A 21978-nucleotide genomic window follows, 5' to 3' on the forward strand; every position below is an offset into this window, starting at 1 on the left:
CTGCGTCTGCATTTCCAGGACATGACATACCTGCCCAAGGCAGGCTGAAAGCAGCTGCTCTCACCAGCAGCAAGGAGGTGAGATGGACTAATTGACCTGCTTCTCATTGTGCCCCACCTGAGCCCTATGCTTCCTGTAAAGTGCTTTCAAGGTGTGAGCTAAGTAGGACAAAGTGGATACATCTCCCCCAAGCTGAACTTTCCCTGCCGGGGTGACATCAGGTAATTCGCATGTGCTCTGACTCAGCCAAGCGCTGAGATCTGTGCCCTGAGAGCTCTGCTGAACTGGAGCCTTTCTTTCTGCATGCATCAGTCTGCTAAAACAAGGATTGCAATAATATCCTTCCTCAGGGGGCAGTGTGAGGATCAAGGAATTAATTAGCTGGGAGGTGATCACGTACTAGTGTGGTTCAGCGAGAGGCAGAGAGGAGAGCAGTAGCTGGGACCTAGAGCAGCAGAAGGGAGAAGCTGGAGAGGGGACGAGCAGGACAGGAACAGAAGTGCTCTGTCGTCTGGCAGGATTTGTCATACAGGCTGTGACAGCAGGCCAGGGGAAGCTGCCACAGTCCCCATGCGATTCTGCTCCAGGCTCCGAGAGATGTGCTTCCTAGGTATGGATTAACTGAGCTGGACAAAGGAGCAGTAACTCCTCCAACAGGTCCCAGCCCCCAGTCCCTGCGCGGGTCACTGCAGATCATGCACCCCCCCCAGCAGCCTCACACAACCTGCTCTCTGCCTGGCGCCTCTGAAGCAGGAGGAAACCGCAGTGCCAGGCAGCAAGCAGGCAAGTGTATGTGCGCGTACACGTGTGTGTGCACAGGTACACGGGTGCAGGTGCCTGCTCTGTCACCCTTCCGCCCGAGCCGCGGGGCTCCTGGGCTGGGCACAACGGGACAAAGAGTGAAGTCTGCTCTCCGCCAACGCCCGCCTGGTATCTGTCCCTGATTTCCCCACTGTTTCAGTTTGTGCTTTAGCAGTACGCTTAGAGATAGGGGAGAACGATGCCGCGGCATCGAGTCTGGCGGCATGTCTCCTCCAGGGGAGCCAACAGACTGGAAGGTCAAGGTTGAATTCTTTTACTCCGCTCCTTGTTGATGCGGAGAGAGAGGGAAGAGGAGGATGGGTGGTGGAATGGAGTCTCCCTCTTGAACAAATAACTGCAGCTCTCCAGGGTGACTCATACCTCCAAAGACAAAGAACAATGCATCCTTAATTTGCAAAACTCAGCTTTCCAACTTCTGCGTGTCACTGGCACCCAGAGACTTTGCAGTTTGCCCATAATGCCATCATGTTCTTCAAAGCGGCAGTGACGCCAGCCCAGAAGGAGTGTGCTTACTCAGGAGCAGAGATGGTTTATATTTCATTTGAGCAGCTTATGTACTAACCTGCTAGGGCAGCACATACGTTGATTGTGAAATCAGAGTTTTCACAGTTCGGTATTTGGAGTTGCCTGCAACTTCCTGATTCTGGCACCAGGTTAGCAATGAGACCTGAGAGGTTTTTTAGGGGACCCCCACCCCACAGCCAGTTGCCATTACTAAAATGCTACTTGTTTCTTTACAGCGCATTGTGCACATACAGTTCTGCTAGTCTAGGCAGCTCATCCAGGCAGCTCTAAACGTGAAGGAATACACAGTTCTTCTCCTTCTATCCCCAAAATATACACAGCTAGGACAGGTGTTTTCTCCTGCTGCCTTTGGTTTCATGTCCAGGTATCTTACTGTCATGGGAACACTGACTTTCTTGAGATGGAAATTCAAACAAACCATTAGAATGCACTTGTTTGGTTTTCTTCCTTCCCTGCCATCTATTTCTAAAGAAAATGTAGCAAAAAATCTTCATATAAGTCTTCCACTACATTCAGCACTGGAGGACTGAAATCCTCAAAGGCACTGGCAGATTTGCATCATTTTCATCCGCAACACCCTGTCTAGTGCAGCGTTGAAAAGAAACAAGCTAACACAGAAGACGAATTGGGGGGTAGATGGTGCACAGAGACTGACTGCAAAGTACTGAATGAACAGTAGAAAAGGTGCTCTGCACCCCAGCACCAATCACACCGCTCTTTGTCTCTGCTTTTCCATCGTCATCTTTATTATACCCTTGATCCTTCTCAGTGGCTGGTACACTCCGGTATGTCCATGCAGCACCTAGCATGTTTTGGGAAGTGCTGCATCAACTCTAAGCACCACAGCTAGAGCAAACAGCCTCAGCAACTGTTTTTTTCAAAGCTTTCAGCTCGAGGCTGGTATTTTTCTGCTTTATTCTCAAGAGTGTGATGCCTCAGTGTGGAGAAACTCCCTCATTCTCCTATCCCACAGGAGGTTTTTTAGAGGCTCAAATGCCTCTAGAATTTCTCTAGCCTTTGATATACTCCACAAAACCACAGTAATATTGAAATAAAATTAAAGCAAACATTGAGGCAGGAGGTCGTTGCCAAAGATCTCTCTTCCAGAGAATAGCTGGGGATTTGGGTGGCTCTCCCACCCCCCTCCCCAACTTAAAAATTTCCAGACACGCGACATATCTGTCACTGTCGTTCTCAACCAGAATAAGTCCTGTCACCTGTTGGCAATCTAAAAGGGGCTTTTCAAGGCCACGGAGAGGAGTGAATGCTCGTCTCCTATAAATTTCCAGTGGAAATCAGAAGGCTGTGAAAAGCTTTCCCTGGGGGCAAATCAGAGCTCGCACCCACCTCGGTGAGACCTGCAGGTCTCCCAGCTGTTGCGCTGGGAGGTGGCTCTGTGGTGTGACAGTGGTTTCCACAGCCTGGCACACGGAGGGAAACCACCCTGCAGGGTGAAGTAGATGCTGGTGGAATTTTACAGTTTGCTCTGTAATTTTCCAGCTCCTCATGTTCCAGCGCTGAGAGGTATGAGAATACCAGCCTTGTGCGGCTGCTGCCACTGCCAGTGATGAACTTGTCCTTTGGAAAGTCCCCCTTATTTAGGCTACTGACTAATTCTTTCAGCTGCCGGGAGATGACACACCTTTTCACAGTGCTGCATTAGGCTGAGGATTTGCTGGGTCCCGAGCGAGGGAGGGAGACTGAGTCATTTCAGATGCCTTGCTTCAGAGAGACTAGGTCAGACTCACGCAGGACCGTATCGTGGTCCCTTATGCTTCTCACACCTTCACCTGCAGCTGCTGGGGCTAGGAGGTAATGTGAGAAAGCAAGTGGGAGGAAGAGGCAGACACAGACACGTAAGAGATGTTGGCAAAAGTGGGGGAAGGAGGAAGGACTGAATTGAAGTTTTTAGGCAGGCGGCACCTTTCTCCTGAGCACAGAACTACACGGAGTATTTCTGTGCTCATAGACCGTTTCCTCTATTAAGCAAGACACCTCTCTGAATGAACAAGTCTAATCAAGATCATTCCTGCCTTACACTCAAAGGAAGGGAAAATCACACTATAAAAAACGATTCCCTTCAGAAAGATTAGCAAATCAGACTGGGGGGCAGCGGCAGCAGACAAATCCCAGACTCAGAAAAGCCTTTCAAAGCAGTTAAGGATCCAGCTCTCTCCTTGTCTGCCTCCGAGTTTGACACCAGTAAACTAATCCCAGCTTTCATTCACCCTGTGTCTTATGCCAGTTGCTGCCTTTAAAGTGCTTGCCAGGGTTGTGGAGGAATTGCAAAGCTCGATGCTATGTGACTTTCAGGGTTTGTTGCGTATGACTGACAGAAATTTTTGCAACTTGAGAAAAAAGTCTGGCAACAGCAGCGGCTATTTCGCAATTCATCTTCATCGCGCTATGCTGAGGACGGGGGGATTTTCACTGACATAGATAGTGGCTAATTAGCCGCTCGGTACCCGAGGCTGACTCCTCCAGCTCCCCTGACCCTGGTTTGGGAAAAAGCCCTTTGTAGAAGGTAGTTTGTGAAAGTAATTGTATTTTTTCAAGCGGGAAGTTGTAATTTCTGAGGTGGAGGGTCGAGGACGCGCAGGCAGCCCATGTGCGAGTGCGGCCGGGCGGGAAGGGGCAGGGGGCAAGGCGGGCAGCCTGGCTGAGCCAAAGGGGTACCTGCTCCCTCCGGGGCCGCTGCCGGCTCCCCCGGCATCCCGCCCCACGCCACGGCGTACTGACTCACATCCTGCTGCTCCTTTCCGAAGCTTCCAGGAACACGCTGTATCATACCGGGATTTGGCCACGCGGCGCCTCTTGGCTGGGAGCAGGCAGCAGCTCCTGACCTGCAGTGACACACGGAGAACCGTCTCCCTCTGAGGTCCAGGGGCGTAAAACGGGTTCCGAGGGGTGCGGGATCCAGCCTGGCGCAAGCCACGCGCATCCACAGCCGCATCTCTCCTGTCGGCTCGTAGCTGCGGCCGGACCTGTTATCTCATTTGAATTGGAAGCTTAAAGCTTTTAATATGGCTGGAAAGAAATATTTTCTGATCAGCACATAAAGTCTTGCGGGGGCTTTCTTTTAGACAGCTTGGTATGGCTTGTTATATTTATTATATAGAAATGATGAGGTGATAAAGACGTTTTTGCTGTCATCCCAAGCAACATCCTGACCCGGTACTGTGGATCACCGTGATCCCACTGAAACTCGGTGTTTTATACCTTGCCTGACAGCATCACAGTGTTTTCTTTTGGAGCCGGGGGTGGGGGGGAAGAGGCGGGGGGGATGTTGTTTTACATTTTAAAGCGTGAGCCCCCTCTGCAAAAGAATCACACAGAAATAGCATCCCAGGACTTCATGTTTATTATGCCCCAGTGATTTCTACGTCCTGTACGCTGGGGATCAGTTTTACGGACAAAAGGATGCTCTGTGCAAGCTCAGGCAACGCGCGGGGCTCTCGACCCGTTCGTCCTGTGCTCTGAGAGCGGAGGCAGTTCGTTCCCCTTCCCTTTTTTGTACCTGACTATCGAATAACACCCCGGGAAGCCAAAACCGCGGCCGGGGTCTCTCTGGGCGGACACACCTCTGCCGTGCACCCCGCCGGGGAACCCCCGCGCCCCGGCCCCGCTCCCCGGCAGCCGCCTGCGTGACGGGACGGCGGGGAGCGGAGCCGCGCTCCCGGCAGCGTCCCGGGTGGGAGAGCCCTGCCAGGCGCTGACGACGGGCCCGGTTACGGCTGCCCCCGTGGAAAATTCACGCTGCTCAAGACGGTTCTTTTGCAGTCGGACGCCGCTCCGGGAGCCCGGGGAGCGGCGGGGGGGAGGTCCCAGGGTGTTGGGGGGGGGGGGGGGGGGGGGGGGGGGCGGGGAACTGAGGGGGGCGGGAGGCGGTGGGGGGGTCCCGGGGAGCGGCGGGGTTTGGGGGGGGGGGGGGGGGGGGGGGAGCCGCCGGCTCCTGCCCGGCCTCCGGTGCCACCTACCGATGCGCGGCCGCCGGAGCCGCCGACCGCCCTCCGCCTCCTTCGGGCGAGATTCTTCCTTTTCCACGGCGAAAACGGCAGGGAAAATGCTCAATACTAAGACCAGAGGGAGCGGCGTGAAAAGGGGGAGACCGGCTTCTTTTATTATTTTTTGCCCCCCCCCCCGCCGTGGTTCGCCGAGTCTCTAACCAGAGCTTGTTTCGTTAAACTATTAAACATTATGCAACATTTGTACAGCTTAATTACAACTTTTTAAAACAAGCCGAACGCAACCTTTTTGTGGCAATAAAACATGACGAGGCATGAAAGATGGTTCAATACTTTCGGCTTAATTGCTTGTTAGGCATCAGGCGAGAGGCCGAGAGCTCGTGACTACGCAGCAAGGTGTGAATTATTGCACCATAATTCTCGCCCTGGAGTGGTTTATTGCAATTAATAACTGTTTTCATGTTTTAAATACATTTTCTCACACCGTAAAAAGCAGAAATGGAAAGTACTTGCTAATGGGAGAAATACCAGGAGGATTGGGCACAGATCACCAACTGGAACAACTTCCTTGGTTTTGTGCTAGTTTGATCTGCTTTTCAATGATTTTAGAATCCTCTTTGGCCTTAAAAATGTGTGGACCCAAAGCCCTGTTATTCCCCTTTGTAGAAGTAGCCCTCCCTGCAAATCTCTTCACAGATACCCCGAGTTGGGAAGCAGCTCCTATTTATTTGCAGCATATTTTCACCAAATTAACTTCAGCCACTCAAAGCCACACATTCAGTTCCCTGCGCCAATCTACTAACTTCTGAGATGTGCACATCTTTATTTTGAAAGCAGGAAAGAGATGGATTTGGAAAGAGTTTGTTGCCTTTCTCTGTAGCCTAGTCCTGTGACAAATGTGAACCTATTCCAGTCTAATTTCAGGTAACCTGAAAGCTGAAGAAAATCAGCTATCAGAAAAATAAAATGCTATCTGAGGCCCCTGATCCAGATCCTACTGAAGCTGCTGGAAATGCAAGCCTTGCCTTTACTGGGAGCTGAGTCTCCCTCTTGACACTGAAATAGTGCCATAAAAATGCTATTACAGTGATACTTTTCTCCACTTGTTATTAAAAAACTGTGAAGGTGATGCCTGGGGTTAGTCAGCATAACCTGCTTTAATATGTGTATATAACATAATGCCCTATATTAACATTACTGAATAGATTGCAACTTATTAACCAGTCTGATGTCAAAAAGCCAATCTTTAAGAGCAAATACAGGGGTTAGGAATGCAGGTACCAAGACGGAAAATTGATCGGCAGTTTGAACTTTCACTTAAGAAAGACTTAATGGGATGAGGAGATTAATAACGGGGGTCTCTCGGGCTGTCTGTCACTGTTTCAAGTACCCCAGAGGTCAGTAATAACAGCAAATGCATGAGGCAGGTCAGATGTCTTGGTAGTTTTTTTCTGGATGCTACTAGACACATACTCGGTCCATTATCCGGTTTCTAGTTGGGACTCAGCACAAAGCTAATCCCGGTAGCACTAAAAGAATTTAGTCTTGTCAGTGTTCAGTAAACCTGTCACAAGGTCCTGCTTCCTCTTCTGCCACTGCGGCAGCTGCTGGGGCTTTTTCTGCATCTTCTTACTGTTGTCCATCCATTCGTTGCACTCGGGGCTGTTTTATGGACCAGGATCGCATGCATGCCGGGCAAGGTACAGGACAAAGCCACGTCTCTTGGCCTGAAGAGCCAGCAGTGTAAGAAACAGGAAAAAAGTGGCGGCCAGAGCTGCCCTACCGTGCAATGACAGTTTGTAACAGGAGAAAACAGGCCGCGTGTTCTCTCCTTTCAGCCTGAAAACCAAGGATTGGTGGCAGCACCCCCTTCACACGTACACAGATCACTCTGAAAACAGACTTTTCCCCTCTTCCCTGCAGCGCTAAGACCTAAGGACAGCGCACCTGAAATCAGGCGATAAAACTTTTCCAGCCAAAGGGGCTCAGTGGCTTCTGCAGTGAGAGTGCTGAACAGAGCCCTTGAAGGAGAGGTGGCAGAGGGGAGGTTCTGCCGCCTGTGGCATCAGTCTTGGCGGAGCACGTCGAGGGCTCCCCAGGCAGCAGGACCAGCCAAGGGAGCTTCCACCCCTGGGCTGGGATCCCTCCAGCACACGTGTCATGATTCTAGTACTCAGCCGCATCGCTGAACCGAAATCGATGGGACTGCGTGCTGAAATAAGGGAGCAATGATTTAATTAACCCCATTTTAGAACTGAAACACACACTGTCGTACCATTACAACGCCTGCTCTGTCGATGCTTTGTGGTATTTCTCCTAGTGCTACCCCTGGAGACTGAATTCCCCCATCTGTCTCCCTGTCATCTTTAATAAACACTGACCATACATGAACAATGAGATGATGTTGTAATTCACAATAAGACAGGCTTTGTGCCTGTGCCTTTTTGTTTGTTTCTACTGAAGTCCATTTAATGCAATTGGATGTTGCTTTTAAAACAGCATGAGTCAACTGAATTTATTTTTAAGGAATACTGCCTGAGAAAAAAAAATAAATATTAATAATATCTGAATTTGAATATGTTACTCAGCAGAAAAATCTTAACAAGACTTTAGCTTATTCTGCAAGTGACTTAACTAGTTATTTTTTAAAAGCTCTGAGTTTTGTATAAATCTTCCCTTCTAAACAGATTAAATAAACAAAATGTAAAACTCATCTCCATAAAGCACAGAAAAATAATAATTTCCAGATGGACTTTCTGATGGAAGATCAAAGTCCTTCATCTCAGGCTTGGGAAATTTCCCTTCCATGCTGATACCAGTTTTATCAGAATGCAGTTCATCCAAGGTTTGCTTTTTTCAAAAAGACAATCAGCTAGATGAAGCTGCAGGAGAATGCTCTTAGAGCTGAAGAAAATAGTAAAGATTCTACTAAAAATAGTAAAAAAATAAATATGGGTAGGTAGAGGGGGGAGGAATCTTTCTCACTTTGATTTATACAAAAATTAAACATTTTCTATATACTGAAAAATGCCAACTTCATATGCAAAGATGACATAATCAGAAAAGAGTTGTTTCTGCATTGGTGCAACTGGTTTGGACAAACTCCCTGCTGTGCATCTGTGATTTCAAAAGTCAGCCAGACTAGTTCTGTGGCTAGAGAATAATAGGTTAGTGTTTTTCCATAAATGTTTTATGCATCTGTGCATTTTGAGATTTTGCTTCCAAGAAGCAGCAGTTTCTACAGAAAGCTTGTACTCCTAGGGTGTCTACATTTTCAGTTTAGCAGTGCCATAGAGTCTGTGTAAGGCTTTCTGTTTCTGAAGTTCAACCACAGCTAGTAGATGTACCCATCACTCTGAATTGTACTTCCGTATTTTAACGTGTACTAAATAGATGTACAAAATACCCATTAATTTCATCAAGCCCGCAATTTTCAAAACATTGAGGAAGTCAAATTCCCAAGTCCTATTCATCCACTTAGGAGCCTGCCTTCTGGAGGACACTAGTTTCACTCTCCATCGCTGTCTCTCTCACACACACGCACACACACATATTTTCATCTTGTTCTTCTCTCTCTACTTACACGCCTGCACAGAAACACTCACAGTTTGGGTTTTTGTCTCCTTGGTGCCATGTGAGATGTGCCTTTTTGGCTAAAAGGGCTGCAAGCACACAGCCCAAAATACTAATGCATCTCAGCATTGAATAGTCTTTCACCTTGGAAAGCTTGATCTGCTTTTCCCTGACCACTTTTCCCTGCCCACCGTCAATGTGAAATAGTCAAAAAGCTTCACAAGAAAAAATTAGCTGATCAAAACTCACAGATGTACAAGTAATATTTCAGAAAGCAATTCATCTGAAGGTCTCTTGACAAAGGGGATTATGGAACTGAAATGTAATTATCTTGGCATTTAAGTTTCAATTTCCACCATGTGGTTTGGTTCACATATTTGATTGCAAAGTTTTATCATTCAAAACAGCCTATAGGTCTCTTTTTCCTTGCAGACACAAGGCAAGTACAGCCATCTCCGCCGTGGTCCTACGACCAGTCCTACCAGTACCTGGGCTCCATTGCCACCCCCTCCATGCACCCCGCCACGCCGATATCACCCGGCAGGGCCAGCGGCATGACATCCCTCACCGCAGAGCTTTCAAGCCGGCTGTCAAGTAAGTACCTCAAAGTTAGTCCCTCGCACCCGGCCTCACCAAAGCTTCGAGGCTGACTCCAGTGCAAACCAGCTGCGGTGTCCGAGGGTGCTGCCGCCGCAACTTTTCTCCAGTTGCAGCAGAGCCTGTTGTGGGCCCTCTGCAGCAAGCCTTCTCCAACGCTTTGCTGGGATTTGTGCAAAGGGTAAAGAAATATGGTCGGGGCCCAACATATCATTGTCAAAAAAAAAAAAAAAAAAAAAAAAAAGGGAGAAAGCAGCACTTTGCAGATGTATGGAACTATAAAAATAGTTTGGAGTGCTGAAGAGCTATCGTATCTGCCAAGAAATGAACGCCACAGATATTTCAGTTCTGTTTCCTTCCCTGGCTCTAAATTCAGACCAGAGCACAGCAGGTTATGGGTGGACACACTGACTGCAGGATGGTGGGGTTTGACATTTTAAGTGGTGCACTGGATTGTCTTGTTACATCTTCGTCAAATTGTACTGCAGAGCTTTACAAGCCAATGTTAAAATAAAGCATGGAAGTGAAAGCTACCCCCCTAAGTTTCCACTGTACTCAACTGACCATCTGCTGACTCTAACTCACACATATTGAGCCAATATGTGTGTGTTCAATAGCAAGAATTTTCTTAAAATGAATAAGAGCCATATAATTCGAATTTGCACATGGTTTTGTCAAAAATATCTTATTTGGCCGCACATATTGCTCTCATTTGAATACTCAGAGCTTCTTCTAAGATCAGAGGGAATCACTTGAATGTGCTCCAGCCTGTCCTATTGTTGTCATATAGATCCTGCTTTCAAAGAGTCACAGGGATGATGCCCACCAAAAGTAAATTATGTGTTAGGTCTGGGTGCTAATTACATCTTAGAGGTAGCTGAAAATACAGGAAACCTTTCAGAAGGGAAAAAAAAAAAAAAAAAGAAAAAGGGAAATGTCTTGTTTTAAAAAAGTTTGTAGAAATTCTTATTCTTCATTGACACACCCTTCTTTTAAAACGAAAAGAGTCATTTTTACTTTCTCCCCTGTGTTTCCTTCCCTTTGCACTCCTTCCACTGGCAAAATGCAGAAATGGAGAAAATGGAGAATGAAAAAAGATCTTCTTCATAGCAACCAGCAAATTTCAAGTAAAACAAATTATTTCATCAAGTTTTTTACTTAGAAAAGTAATTTTTCTTGACAGAACTGTTCGAAATCAATATTTACCAGCTATTTTGCTTCTCAGACCCTATTTGCTTTTCAGAGGTGCCTGACGCATGTGTACCTGTAGGTGTGGATACAGACTGAGTGGAGGTGTTAATCCCATTTCACCTTTACCCGTGTGGCGACTGAGGTTGCACTCGAATGAGCGAACGCACTCAGTACTGAAACGCGCTATTTTCTGCATTGCCATAGTGCCCAAACGTCGTGGTTTGAGCACCAAAGGCTTCTTTCGGCGGCGGCTGCCCCCCGGGCGCGCAGCCTAACAGCAGACAGCTGCGGGTGCGTGGGGTAACCGCGTGCCTCTTCTGTGGCCCACGGTGAGCGTGGAGGGAGAGCCCCAGCACCGGGGCTTCTTGATGCTTTTTGTGCCTGTGGTCAAAGTGATTTCCCTTGGGGCAGGCATAGTTTCTCCATGACTTGTGAAGGAACCTAGGAGAGCTCTGTTCACGTGTCAGCATTCTTTCCTTCCTGTCTTAATTCTGTACATGGGGGGCTCATCTCTACATATCTTAAGTGGGTTTTATAATGCTTCTGAAATGTTACTTCAATATTAAATGTCATTCAGCAGTCCCAGAAAAATCCTTCACGATATTTTGTCCCCAGTCTCATTACTGTCACACACACTTGCTGTCTAAGAAATTTCTCCTTCTTAGAACACAGAGCAAATCTGAGGTTTTCTTCAGGCCCTACCATCTAAAGACACGGTGCCTCAAAAGAAAAAGCAAAGATATGGGACAGACATGAAACACCTTGACATTAAGTCTCATTCTCCCGCTTTTTGCCAAACTGGGCAGAAGAAACCCTCATCTGATAAGTGATGTGTCCACGCAGTTTCAAGAAGTTTGATTTCTTTCTCAGGAATGAGGTGTGGAAGTACCATTTGAAATCTGGCAGGTCGTCAGATGCCACCTTCAACCTTAGCTACTCCGAAGCTCCTGCCATTCCATACCATAGTGTTAACATCTTGCCATGTTAAATCTAGAGGTGCTGGGGTCTAGGGGAAGGAAATGTGTTCAGGGGTCCCATTAATCTTCCATAAAAAAATAGAAGGCAAACTCAAAAAGGAAGCATACAGCATGCGTCAGAGCTTTTCTAAGAAATTTATAGAAATTCATCAAAGTGTGCTGGCTGTGTCGCTGACGAGCTTTCAGAACTTGGCGCTGGAGTGTGTCTGCTCTGGCTTTAAATCCCGTCAGAGCCAAGAGCTTTGTTTTCTCTCTGCTTCTTCTCATGAGTATTTCCTTCAGCACGCGGCTCCTTTTCTGCAGACTCCACGCCTTGTCTGACAGAAGAAGTTGTCTTCTGGAAAGATTTTTTCTTAATTATTATTGTTGTTATTTTAATCATGCATAGCTGCCAACTCTAGGGACTGACACCTTCCATTAATCTGAGTCATGATGAAGATCCTTCCTAAAGAGGCCATTATCTGCTCCGCTTGTTTAATCCTTGCACACCAGGGAAGGAGACAATGGGACTGGGCATACTTCCACTGATGTCAGCCAAAGTGGAGCAGAATTTGACTGTCCTATAAAACATTTGCTTAGTAGGATGAGGAGGGCTTCATGCACACATGAAAGGAAAAAAAAAAAAAAGGCCAACCCCCAAATATACCATTCTACTCTAAAAAGGCAGTACTATTGTTGTCCTTTTTTTTACATCCTCATTAAAGCCAAGATTTTCAGAAGTTAGTAACAATTATGTAGACATTATATGGGGACCCAGATATGAAGACCTTAAGTGAACCTGATGTATCTTGACTTTGGTAGTGTTGAGAGTCAGTTGGGAACTGTGCTCCTAAGTGCTGAGAGCTAGGCTGAGCCTGCGTGTATAAACCCTGCCCGTGCATGTCTGGGTACCCAAAGGGCAATCTCTGCTCCCCAGACTTCCCCCTTGAGTCGGCAAATAAAACTGGGTCCAAGGAGAGACTATGCAGAAGCTGGACAGTTTATATTTAGGTCCCATCACTGCCCCTGGTGAGTCAGATGATACTGGGCAAGGAGCTTGAGATCTGTGTCCCTCTTCCCCACCCACCCACTGAGGATGAGGACACTCTGGAAATGTAAATAATTGCATGTGCTGTAAGGTATCTAAGAGCAAACACATACACATACAAAACAGGGCAAGAGCTTGGCACTCCTCTTTAATTGTTGCTTTACTGAAATTAATCCAAAGCATCCAGGTCTAGGAGCATTACAGTGACTGCATTAGGGAGCAGGTGAGGGATAGCTCTGTTCTGGCCGCTTCAGTTAACCACAGACCAGCGTTAGGATGTTGGTTATCACCTTGAATGGGTGACCCTCCCTTCCGCGACCTCAACAGTTCTCTGTCTCCCTTCCCCACCACCCAGGTGCTTCTGACTTGACTGCGTTCAGTGACCCCCGGATGGGAATCGACCGCTCCCTCTCCGCGCTCCCCTCCATCTCCGACCCTCGGATGCACTACCCGGGAGCGTTCACCTACACGCCAACGCCCGTCAGTTCAGGGATAGGAATCGGTATGTCTGCCATGTCCACGGCCACGAGATACCACACTTACCTCCCGCCTCCCTACCCCGGCTCGTCGCAGGCCCAGGGCAGCCCGTTCCAGACCACCTCGCCCTCCTACCACCTCTACTACGGAACCTCCGCCGGCTCCTATCAGTTCTCCATGATCTCGGGGGGAGACCGGTCCCCCCCGCGCATCCACCCTCCCTGCACCAACGCTTCCACGGGATCGACGCTCCTCAACCCCAACCTCCCCAACCAAAGCGATGTGGTCGAGGCCGAAGGGAGCCACAGCAACTCCCCCACTAACATGGCAACCACGGCGCGGCTAGAGGAAGCGGTGTGGCGACCATACTGATTGAATTCTAAGTAGTTATGGGTCAGGACTAACGTGCTTTCCATTTCCCAGTGCCCGTAGGTTTCCCATAAACACCCGTCTTGCTTACGGGCCCTGCCATGCTCATACATCACTTTCAGAAGCAAAACCTCCAGAAGTCAGCGCTCCCGGGAGTGGTGGCGCGTATTAGCCAGCCCCTGGCGAAGCGACGTCGCTCCAGCAAAGGATCCCTTGCCGGGGGGCTGAGCTTCTGGAAAGGAGGACACCTGAGTTGGTGGTCCGGAGGTAGTGAGGGTGGGTAGAAAGGTACCCAGTCTGTTTCCAGGCCCGTGGCTTTCTAACGTGCCTGGGCTTGAAGGTCTCCACAGCCCTAAAGAGAGTTTCGGTTCACTTCTATTTTTAAGACTTAAAACATAAAAAAAAAAAAAAATCTTAGTGAGTTTACTGCATCTTATGGACATATTAGCTGTAAGGAAGTATAGGAAGATTCCCAGAGGGAAACTGTGAACGCTTCTGTTTTAGCAATGCTGTGAATGAGAGGTTTTATATGTCGGACTTTGTTCTTTCTTTTTTTTTTTTTTTTTTTTTTTTTTTTAAACCATGTTGTATATTCCAAAGAATATGGAATTTTTTATTGCTGGGGGTTTTTTGTTTTGGTTTGGTTTGGTGTTTTTTTCGTTTGGTTGGTTGGTTTTTAGGATGCAGCTCATCCTGCTTTGCATCTAATTTGTTTTATTTCTCTTGGCACCTTATAAATTGCAAAGAAAAAGATTTTGCTCTGTTTTTCGTTTTAATCATGCTTGCTTCTTTCTTGCTTTGTCAACCGAAAGAATCAGCCCCTTTTTCAATGAGTTAATTTAACTTTTTTCTCTTGGACTTTTTTTTTAATACAACGGCTACAGCCTTGGGTCATTTTCAACTACTGTACTACTTTGATGATTTCATTGATATTTATGCTTGATATTTAGACTTTTCTTATTTGTTGATACTATTATTATTTAAATATGCCTATATTAAAAAAGATCAGCAATTGCCTTTTTTTGGTAGCAGCCAAAGTCAAATTTATCACATTGAAAAAGGCTGGAATAACGATGGGTAAAGTGACCTCTTAATTACCTAGACATATTGTTTACAATTATCTCACTCTCATTTTACTCAGCCAACAAGGCTCAGATCCTCAAAGGCATTTAGGTGCCCAACTCCCACTGAAATGATTTAGGCACCAAAATCCCTGTGAATTTCTGTGCCTTCCCACCCAGTGGAGCCACCTCTCCCTACTCCTTCCTCGCTTTTCCTTCGTCACCATGGTGACCCTCAGGATCAGTAATCAGGATGTACATATTTCATCAGGCAGACTCGATATTCCCTAACTAAATACATCCCCCATATGGCCCCATTCTGCTCCAGAGCTTGCCTGGGCTTCCTAACAGCGCCGGTGGAGGCCTCTTTCAAAAGTGAAAGCCAACACGCAGTTAGCATGGCAAGGGTGAAGTCCTGGCTCCGATGGAGTCGGTGTGAGAGATTTGCTCTCAGCTCAGCAGAGCCAAGACTTCTGCGCAGTGCAGAAGCCACGTTCCAGCGCGCTGGAAAATAGATCAGTTCGTACATCACAAAATAACTCGCACTGAACAGGGTTGTCAAGCTCATATGGAAAGCAGGCTAGCAAAGAAGGGGCCTTAACAGTTCTTCTGTCACCATCTTCTGAGGGAAGAGGAAGGGTATGTAAAACTGGCGCACGCAGTATTCTGTCCTGTAGCAAATATGCAAGGCTTATAACTAACAGCATGTTTAATACAGAGTCGTCATCGTTGCCCATCATTACAGCACAAACATATCAGATGTCACTGTAAAGTTTATGGCACTATTTTATTTGAGGGTTTGGTCTGAATGCAGTTGTTGTACTACTCGTTAATTACAAACTGCTGATGTTGACACATGTACGTTCCAAATTAGCTGATTATTATTTAATGTACCTCTTAAATGAGTGAAACAATTGCAGGTCAACTCAGAGAGTATTTGAAAGCGGGACTTCAGATCAGTGTTTGATGTTTAAAAAAAATTAAAAGGATTCAAATTAAAAAGATCCTTGGCTGCAGGCAGCAAAACAGCTGGACTTATTTAAAACCATTTGTTTTTCAAGTTTTCTTTTTTTTTTTAAATATGATTTTGCTTCTTTGTTTAAGTCAGATGCAGTAGCACTTTGGTATTGAAAAGTTACAAATTGAAGAATTTACATTGTCAATAAGGTCATTTTTATGCAGAAAATAGGGAGTGTTTCAAGAGATCTCAGCAAAAGTTCAAAATGTTTCTGTTAAAACACATGCATGGCCTTGTGCTTTTCATTTCGTATAATATTCTTTATAATTTTCTAGAGTTTGCTCTGAACAAAAAAAGGCAGAAAAAATCAAAATTACATCAGAACAGTTAAAAATATATTTTGGAAGTATGGAGACCTCGCTCAATATGGAAATACAGAGACCCTACCTGCTGTGACATTTACATAGTTGGAATCTCACCTCTTCAGTAGCCTAAAAAAAAGTCCTTCACCACTAAACAGTAGCTCTGTTGCAGAATCCATCTTACGCATTCCCTGTCGCCGTGCAATTAAAAATCACCACTTACTACAGCTCTCACACCTGCCCTGTGACTGGACCACCCAAGTGCGTAGCACTGGCAGCGGGCAGGGCTGCCGCGGCCGGCTGACGCCAGCCCAGGGGCGGAAGCGCGGCCGGTGCGGCTGGCCCGCTCCCGGGCCTGCCTGTCGCCACAGCTCCCTGCTTTCTGCTACAGCCCTCTGCCCCTTTTCGCCCGTAGGAGCGTCCTACCCGCTCTGGAAACTACGGGGTCAGGGATTCACAAGAACGGGGAGTTGGCACCTCTGAGCCTGGAGATTAGACCCTACACTGAACGTTCCTTACGTCCACGCTTCCTTACGCTTGTCCTAACGGTGAAGTTTTGTCCTTACTTCCTTTACACTTGTCCTAAAGGTGAAGTTTAATTTTACTCTCCCTGGTGTGAACAGGATGCGAAACTTCAGAACCGATCACCACACTTACCCTGTGTCATTACTGACATGTCTCAAAAACCTGGGATTTCCCAGGGTCTCGCTTGTCATAATTGCCACCAGCTAAACTTTTGACTCTAACCTCTCCGTGCACGTCAAGCACAGCCCAAAGCAGCACCCTCTTTACAGAGGAAGAGTTAAGTTCATTATCCCCCCAATTAGTCTGTTTAATCACTGTGGGTTTCACTGTATTCACACAAGTGCCACAGAGTAACCACAGTTTCTCAAATCTGTATTTTTGTAGCTATCCCCTGTCCCACTAAGGACAGCCAAGATCTTCAAGGCTGTAAAAACACTCCCGTGCTGTTCCTCTTGTATCTTAAGAGCACTTAGCAGGCAGAAAGAGGACATTTGGGTAGAACATTTTCCCCCATTCACCCGTCTCCAAATTGTAGTATATAAGTATATATTTTTTTATATATATATTATATATATATATATTTATATAGTTTTATCATCCCGGTAGCCAAATGGAGTCAAAACCAAACTACTGTGCTTCTGTTTGCCAGTTGCAGTCAGCAGAGTGCCTTAGATGCCTTCCCCTACCCAAACACAGGTAACGGCAGGCCTTACTATCAGCTTGCGTGTTCCTTTCACAAGACACAACTCATTGTCCAGGTGCAGCCGTATCAAACGACCTCCAAATCAATACAGGGCCCGGCTCTCGTTTGCTCTCAGGCCCGCTGCTTTGCTCTCAGATGACATTTATGCTGACTCCAAGAGCTCCTGCTACACTTCCAGGGCGAGGTACAGGAGCTTTAGCGCAAGGGGGAGGCGGATGCAGAGCACAGCCCAGCTATGAAGGATCTGATTTGTAGAATTACGCCAAATTATCTGCTGGAAAGGAGAAAAACCCTTTCCTTCAAATGGCCCACAGTCTTTGTCAGTGTTCCGAATTGCCTGCACTCTTGAAACATTCATTACTGCTTTCTGGGTGACCTTTTCCGTTGGTGTATTTGAAGATTCAGGAGAAGTGGATCATTTTTCTCTTTGAGCAAAACACTTGCTTGTTTTCCTGCATTGTAACAATTTTGTATTTTATTTTTGTTAACCTTGCTTGGTCAGTACCGATCACTTGGCATTTTTCTCCTTGTCCTAGAAGGGTTGCATCAACAGAGTTACTTGTATTTATGTATGTAAATAGATTTCAAAAGCTTCATAGCAAAATATTTAGTGCTTGTAATTACTCTGCATTTTTTTTCACTTTTCTGTGTTTTTAATGAACTTACCTTTGTGTTTGCTTAAATACTGTAGTGAGACTTATTTCTTTCTGAATTAGTTATTTTAGGCTTCAAGATTAACTACATTTTATTCACTTTTGTAAACAGTTATAGCATGGTCTCTATTCAACATTTTTCACTTTTTTTTGTGGTAGGGGAGAAATGAATGTGGAAAAATCTGTGGGTTATTTGTGGTATTCTGGGTTTGACAGTTACGTCTTTCTTTAAAACAAAAACTAAACTTTCAGTCTGAGGTGGCCGTATGGCAAGTCTGAGGGGAGGACGCAGCAGGAGCCGCACTCCTATCAGAATGGCATCCAAGTGTATTTGTTCAGCATTTACTGGCTATGTTTACAAAACAGATGCTGCAGCATCCGGCAACAGTCACATTTTCTCTTGACACTGTCATGCTGAACATTTCCAGAAGGGGAAACTACCAGGTTCTGGAAGTTTGCTTTTTTGTTTTTGATTGCAGGGGATTTTTATTTTGGGGGGGAGGGCGGGGGGGGTGGGAAGGGAGGAGGGGGATGATGTTTTTTGGAACCAGATAGGAAAAGAGAATAGAGTAGATTTTTCCCCCACTACAGGAAGTCTCTAGATACCACGTCAGAGTAGACTCTTGCTGTACATAGGGATGGCTGTGTCCAGCGCCACGGGAGAATTCATTACAACTAGCACACAGAGCAGCTGGACTGCTGCGTTAGTTCTAATGAAGACTTTTTCTTCCTTCCTTTCCTTCTTTCCTTCTTTCTTTCTTATTTCTTTCATTCATTCATTCTTTCTTTCTTTCTTTCTTTCTTTCTTTCTTTGTACCACAGTTTCCTCTGTAAATTCAATATCATAATTAGTGTGAATGACAAATAAAATGTTTGACAAGTATGCACACTGGCCTTGTACGTTCTTTCAACAGGGAGAAAACAACTCTCAGAGAAAAAGTAACCATCACAGAAAGGGTACCGACTGTGTATCACTAACATCAAAAATACGTTTCCATACTCTTTTTTTTTATTATTGATTTCTTTCTTTTTTAACAAAAAAGGCACTTTCCCGCTCTGCAGTGACAGGGCAAAAGGCCTGCAATCCAATAAGACCATCAAAACAGGACTGAAATGAGACTTTACAGATACAGAAGCCTAGTAATTGCACTGTATCTCTGGTTCTTGATTAAATTTCAAAATTTCAAGGTCATCTACAGCTCTTATTTTTCTCCCTTAATCTTTTGTTTCTTGGATTGGATCCTTTTTGATATTGACGAGTTGATCCTTACTTCAGGAGCACCATAACAGATAGTTTGAGGTCATACTACTTATGAGATACATTGGTTGTTTCTCTCTTTAAATAAATAATGAAACAGTAGTGTTAATGAAACATTAATATGGGGGAACTGAGCTTTCAAAATGAGAAAAAACCCCAGAGTCAATATTGAAAGTTCAATCTGAAAGCCTCTGTATCTATGCACATGTAGATATATATATAATCTTCTAATATTGGCCCTACACAACATATTGCATTATATAAAAGGAGGTTTCAGTAGTATCCTTCTACACAATAATGTATATATACAAAAGTTAACTTTCATCTACTACTCTTAGTGAAGTGGAAAACAAGCTACAAGGCAAACTATTAGACGTATTTTTTTCTGACAACTTGTCAACAGCTATCTCTCAAATGATAATTCATATTATCTTTAAAATTGGGGTCAAGAGACTAAGAGAAAACAGTTAGTGAATTCCAGGTACCTCTTTAGAGGTTAGAAACACTAACACACACCTCTGACGTGGTTTCTGGTTACCCTGCTCAGTATGACCATCTGACATTTCTCTCTGGCACAATCCCATGTTATCCCAACAATAATGCACTTATATTTTGCAAGGATCTACCCTACGGATTCTTCTTCTTACCCTGTGAAACCCAAGAGAACTTCTTTAGAGGTGGAGGATGAAGTAGAGCAGAGATCTATTTTGTTTCTTACTTTAACACAACAGGAAAAGAAGCTACGAATAGCGACAGTCAGAAAAGAAAAAAAAAAATTACACCCGAGGGCATCTCAACATAAATTTTTGTTGCTAGATTTTGAAGACTATGTAGAGGACATACCAGCAGAGTTCTCATTTTGTATAGAAGAGTAGGGCATCAGGCTGACATGGCCATTTTAACTGGGTGCATGTGTCCCACCGCCACTGAGGCCGCCTGCCCTTGTGAGAAAGGTCACGTCTTTCTTACTTGACCGCAGCCGCTCAGGCATTCGCGCAGGCCAGCCGGACTGAGGCGAGTCCCTCCGAGCCCCAAGCCCAGCAGATTTCACCGTGGTTGTGCCATTCCGGATCGGTGGCACCTGCTCTCTGCAGGGTGAAGGGAGGAAGGGTGGGCGGCTGCCCTCTCCTGCCCCTCTGCCTTCCTCCCTGCCCGGGGCGGCCGGCACAGCGGGGAGCCGAGAGCTCGCGAGCAGGCAGTGTGCAGTCAGGGCAGCCCTCTGGGATCCCTGGGCACCCGAGGTGGCCCCGCCGTGCCTGTTTTGGCAGCTGAAAAAAACCTGCTCAATCCCCTTCCTCTGGCTGCTTGAGGGGGAGGAAGAGGCAAGGGCAAAGAAGGTGACGAAGACTAAGGCTGGAGGCAGCTGTTTGTGAGAGGAGGGGCTGGCAAGGGTGAAGGCAAAAGGTTGTTGACTTTTTGTTGCACCTCACACCCTGACTGACAGCTTTTAATGACCTTTAATTATAAAGGCCATTGTCATGGGTGTTCTCCCACACTGCTTTGTTTGACTTACGCAATGAGGAAACAGCCGTAAGCCAGCCTCCAGAGCAAAAGCAGCTTATTAAATACTATCAGCCCGCAAGGCACTGTACAACTCAACGCAGCTGTCCTGGGAAGACAACACAGGTGTGTTACCTTCGGTGTACACGGCTTTTTCCCTCTTTTCGGTGGCTTGTCTCACAACAGGCTTGCACTAGGGGTGCAGGGTACTGTGCCCAGAAGTGATATCCCTTTTTCTGAGCAGGCGTGGAAATTCTGGTTACTGGCGCAGGATGTGTGGTCACAGAATGGGCAATAAACTGTATTATCTGCTCTGAGACAGACCTTGTTCGCAGCGTTCATAGCTTAGAAGCCTATCACCACTGAAAATGCTATGACACTAGAAGTCCTTGCAATGGCACTGTGGTTTCCAGACATGACTAAAATATGATTCAGTCCAGCACTGTGAATGGGCCAAAAATACAATTTATCCGTGGCCCCATATCTTTTTACGACTCTGGGCTTTTTACAGTTCTGTAAGATTATTTGGGAACATATCTCGACATTACTTTAGGAACCCCCTTCTCCCTGGAAGACAGCACCTTTTCCCACTGTTTAACTGTGTTGAGGACTTACATTCACTTTGCCACTGGGATGCCCTGTGGAGCAGAACTTCTAATGTAAGCAGGATCTCAGGGAAGGAATGTCCGAATTACAGCTCATCTCAACTCTAGCCTGCTGGGGGAGGGAGGCACACTGTAGATAAAAGCATGTTTAACTCTGAGGAGAAGGAAAATAAAAGCTCGGAACCTACAGGTCTTCATTGGAATGTCTAGCTACTGAATTAGGAAGCTTGTTTTCTGGTTTTAAGTTACAGGGACACCTAGAAGTCTCCCAGACTGGATTAGTCAGCACGAGTCACTGTCTGGGAATTGTTTGGGTTTGTGAGAGGAGGATAAAACAATTTAGAAAGAAAATCTAATACACAGATTTAAAACATAGCCTGCTTTCAGAGCAGGGAGGGGGTTAGGTCTGATTTGTGGGCTTTATAAAATGCTGGTTTCCTAAGGGTAGGAAGGCTATCAAGAGAGAACCTGTTCCCTGCTGATGCAGAATTGTTTCCTACAGCATGTAAAAAGTGCCTCCGGCTGTTTTACTTTCAAATGCCCCAAACATAAGGAACATCTGTAGCTTTTCTGGTGAAGCTTAGACAGCAATCTTACTATTATCTGCTGCTAGGCTTGACACGTCCCGTAAGCAGAGAAGAGAGCCTGTATTCAGGGCAGCCTGAGTTACAGTTCCTCAGCAGGTCTCTGACATCTGGGTGTGCTTCACGCGGCCACCGGGTTTATGCCTGCTGGCTCTTTAGTCCCATTTCCCCTGTTTTATCACACCAGAATCCCTCAGGACCAAGACCTCCCGGTGCAGAAGGCAGCTCTGTTGCTGTCTGCAAGGA

The 21978-nt window shown here is 46.2% G+C and overlaps 1 protein-coding gene across 2 annotated transcripts in view; it reads left to right on the forward strand.

Annotated features, from left to right (window-relative positions):
- RUNX1 (RUNX family transcription factor 1) overlaps positions 1-17815 on the forward strand; it is a 77863-nt gene extending 60048 nt beyond the window's left edge. For both annotated transcript variants that reach the window (XM_042788439.1, XM_042788440.1), the window contains 2 exons: positions 9318-9479; positions 13033-17815. In XM_042788439.1, the coding sequence (XP_042644373.1) occupies positions 9318-9479; positions 13033-13526 (656 nt within the window). In that variant the 3' untranslated portion in view covers positions 13527-17815. The remainder of the gene's footprint in view (positions 1-9317; positions 9480-13032) is intronic.
- The last annotated feature ends 4163 nt before the right edge of the window (positions 17816-21978 follow it).

The sequence above is a fragment of the Tyto alba genome, unplaced genomic scaffold (genome assembly GCF_018691265.1).
Source record: "Tyto alba isolate M040663 unplaced genomic scaffold, T.alba_DEE_v4.0 Super-Scaffold_14, whole genome shotgun sequence".
In the NCBI taxonomy this organism is placed as follows: Eukaryota; Metazoa; Chordata; class Aves; order Strigiformes; family Tytonidae; genus Tyto; species Tyto alba.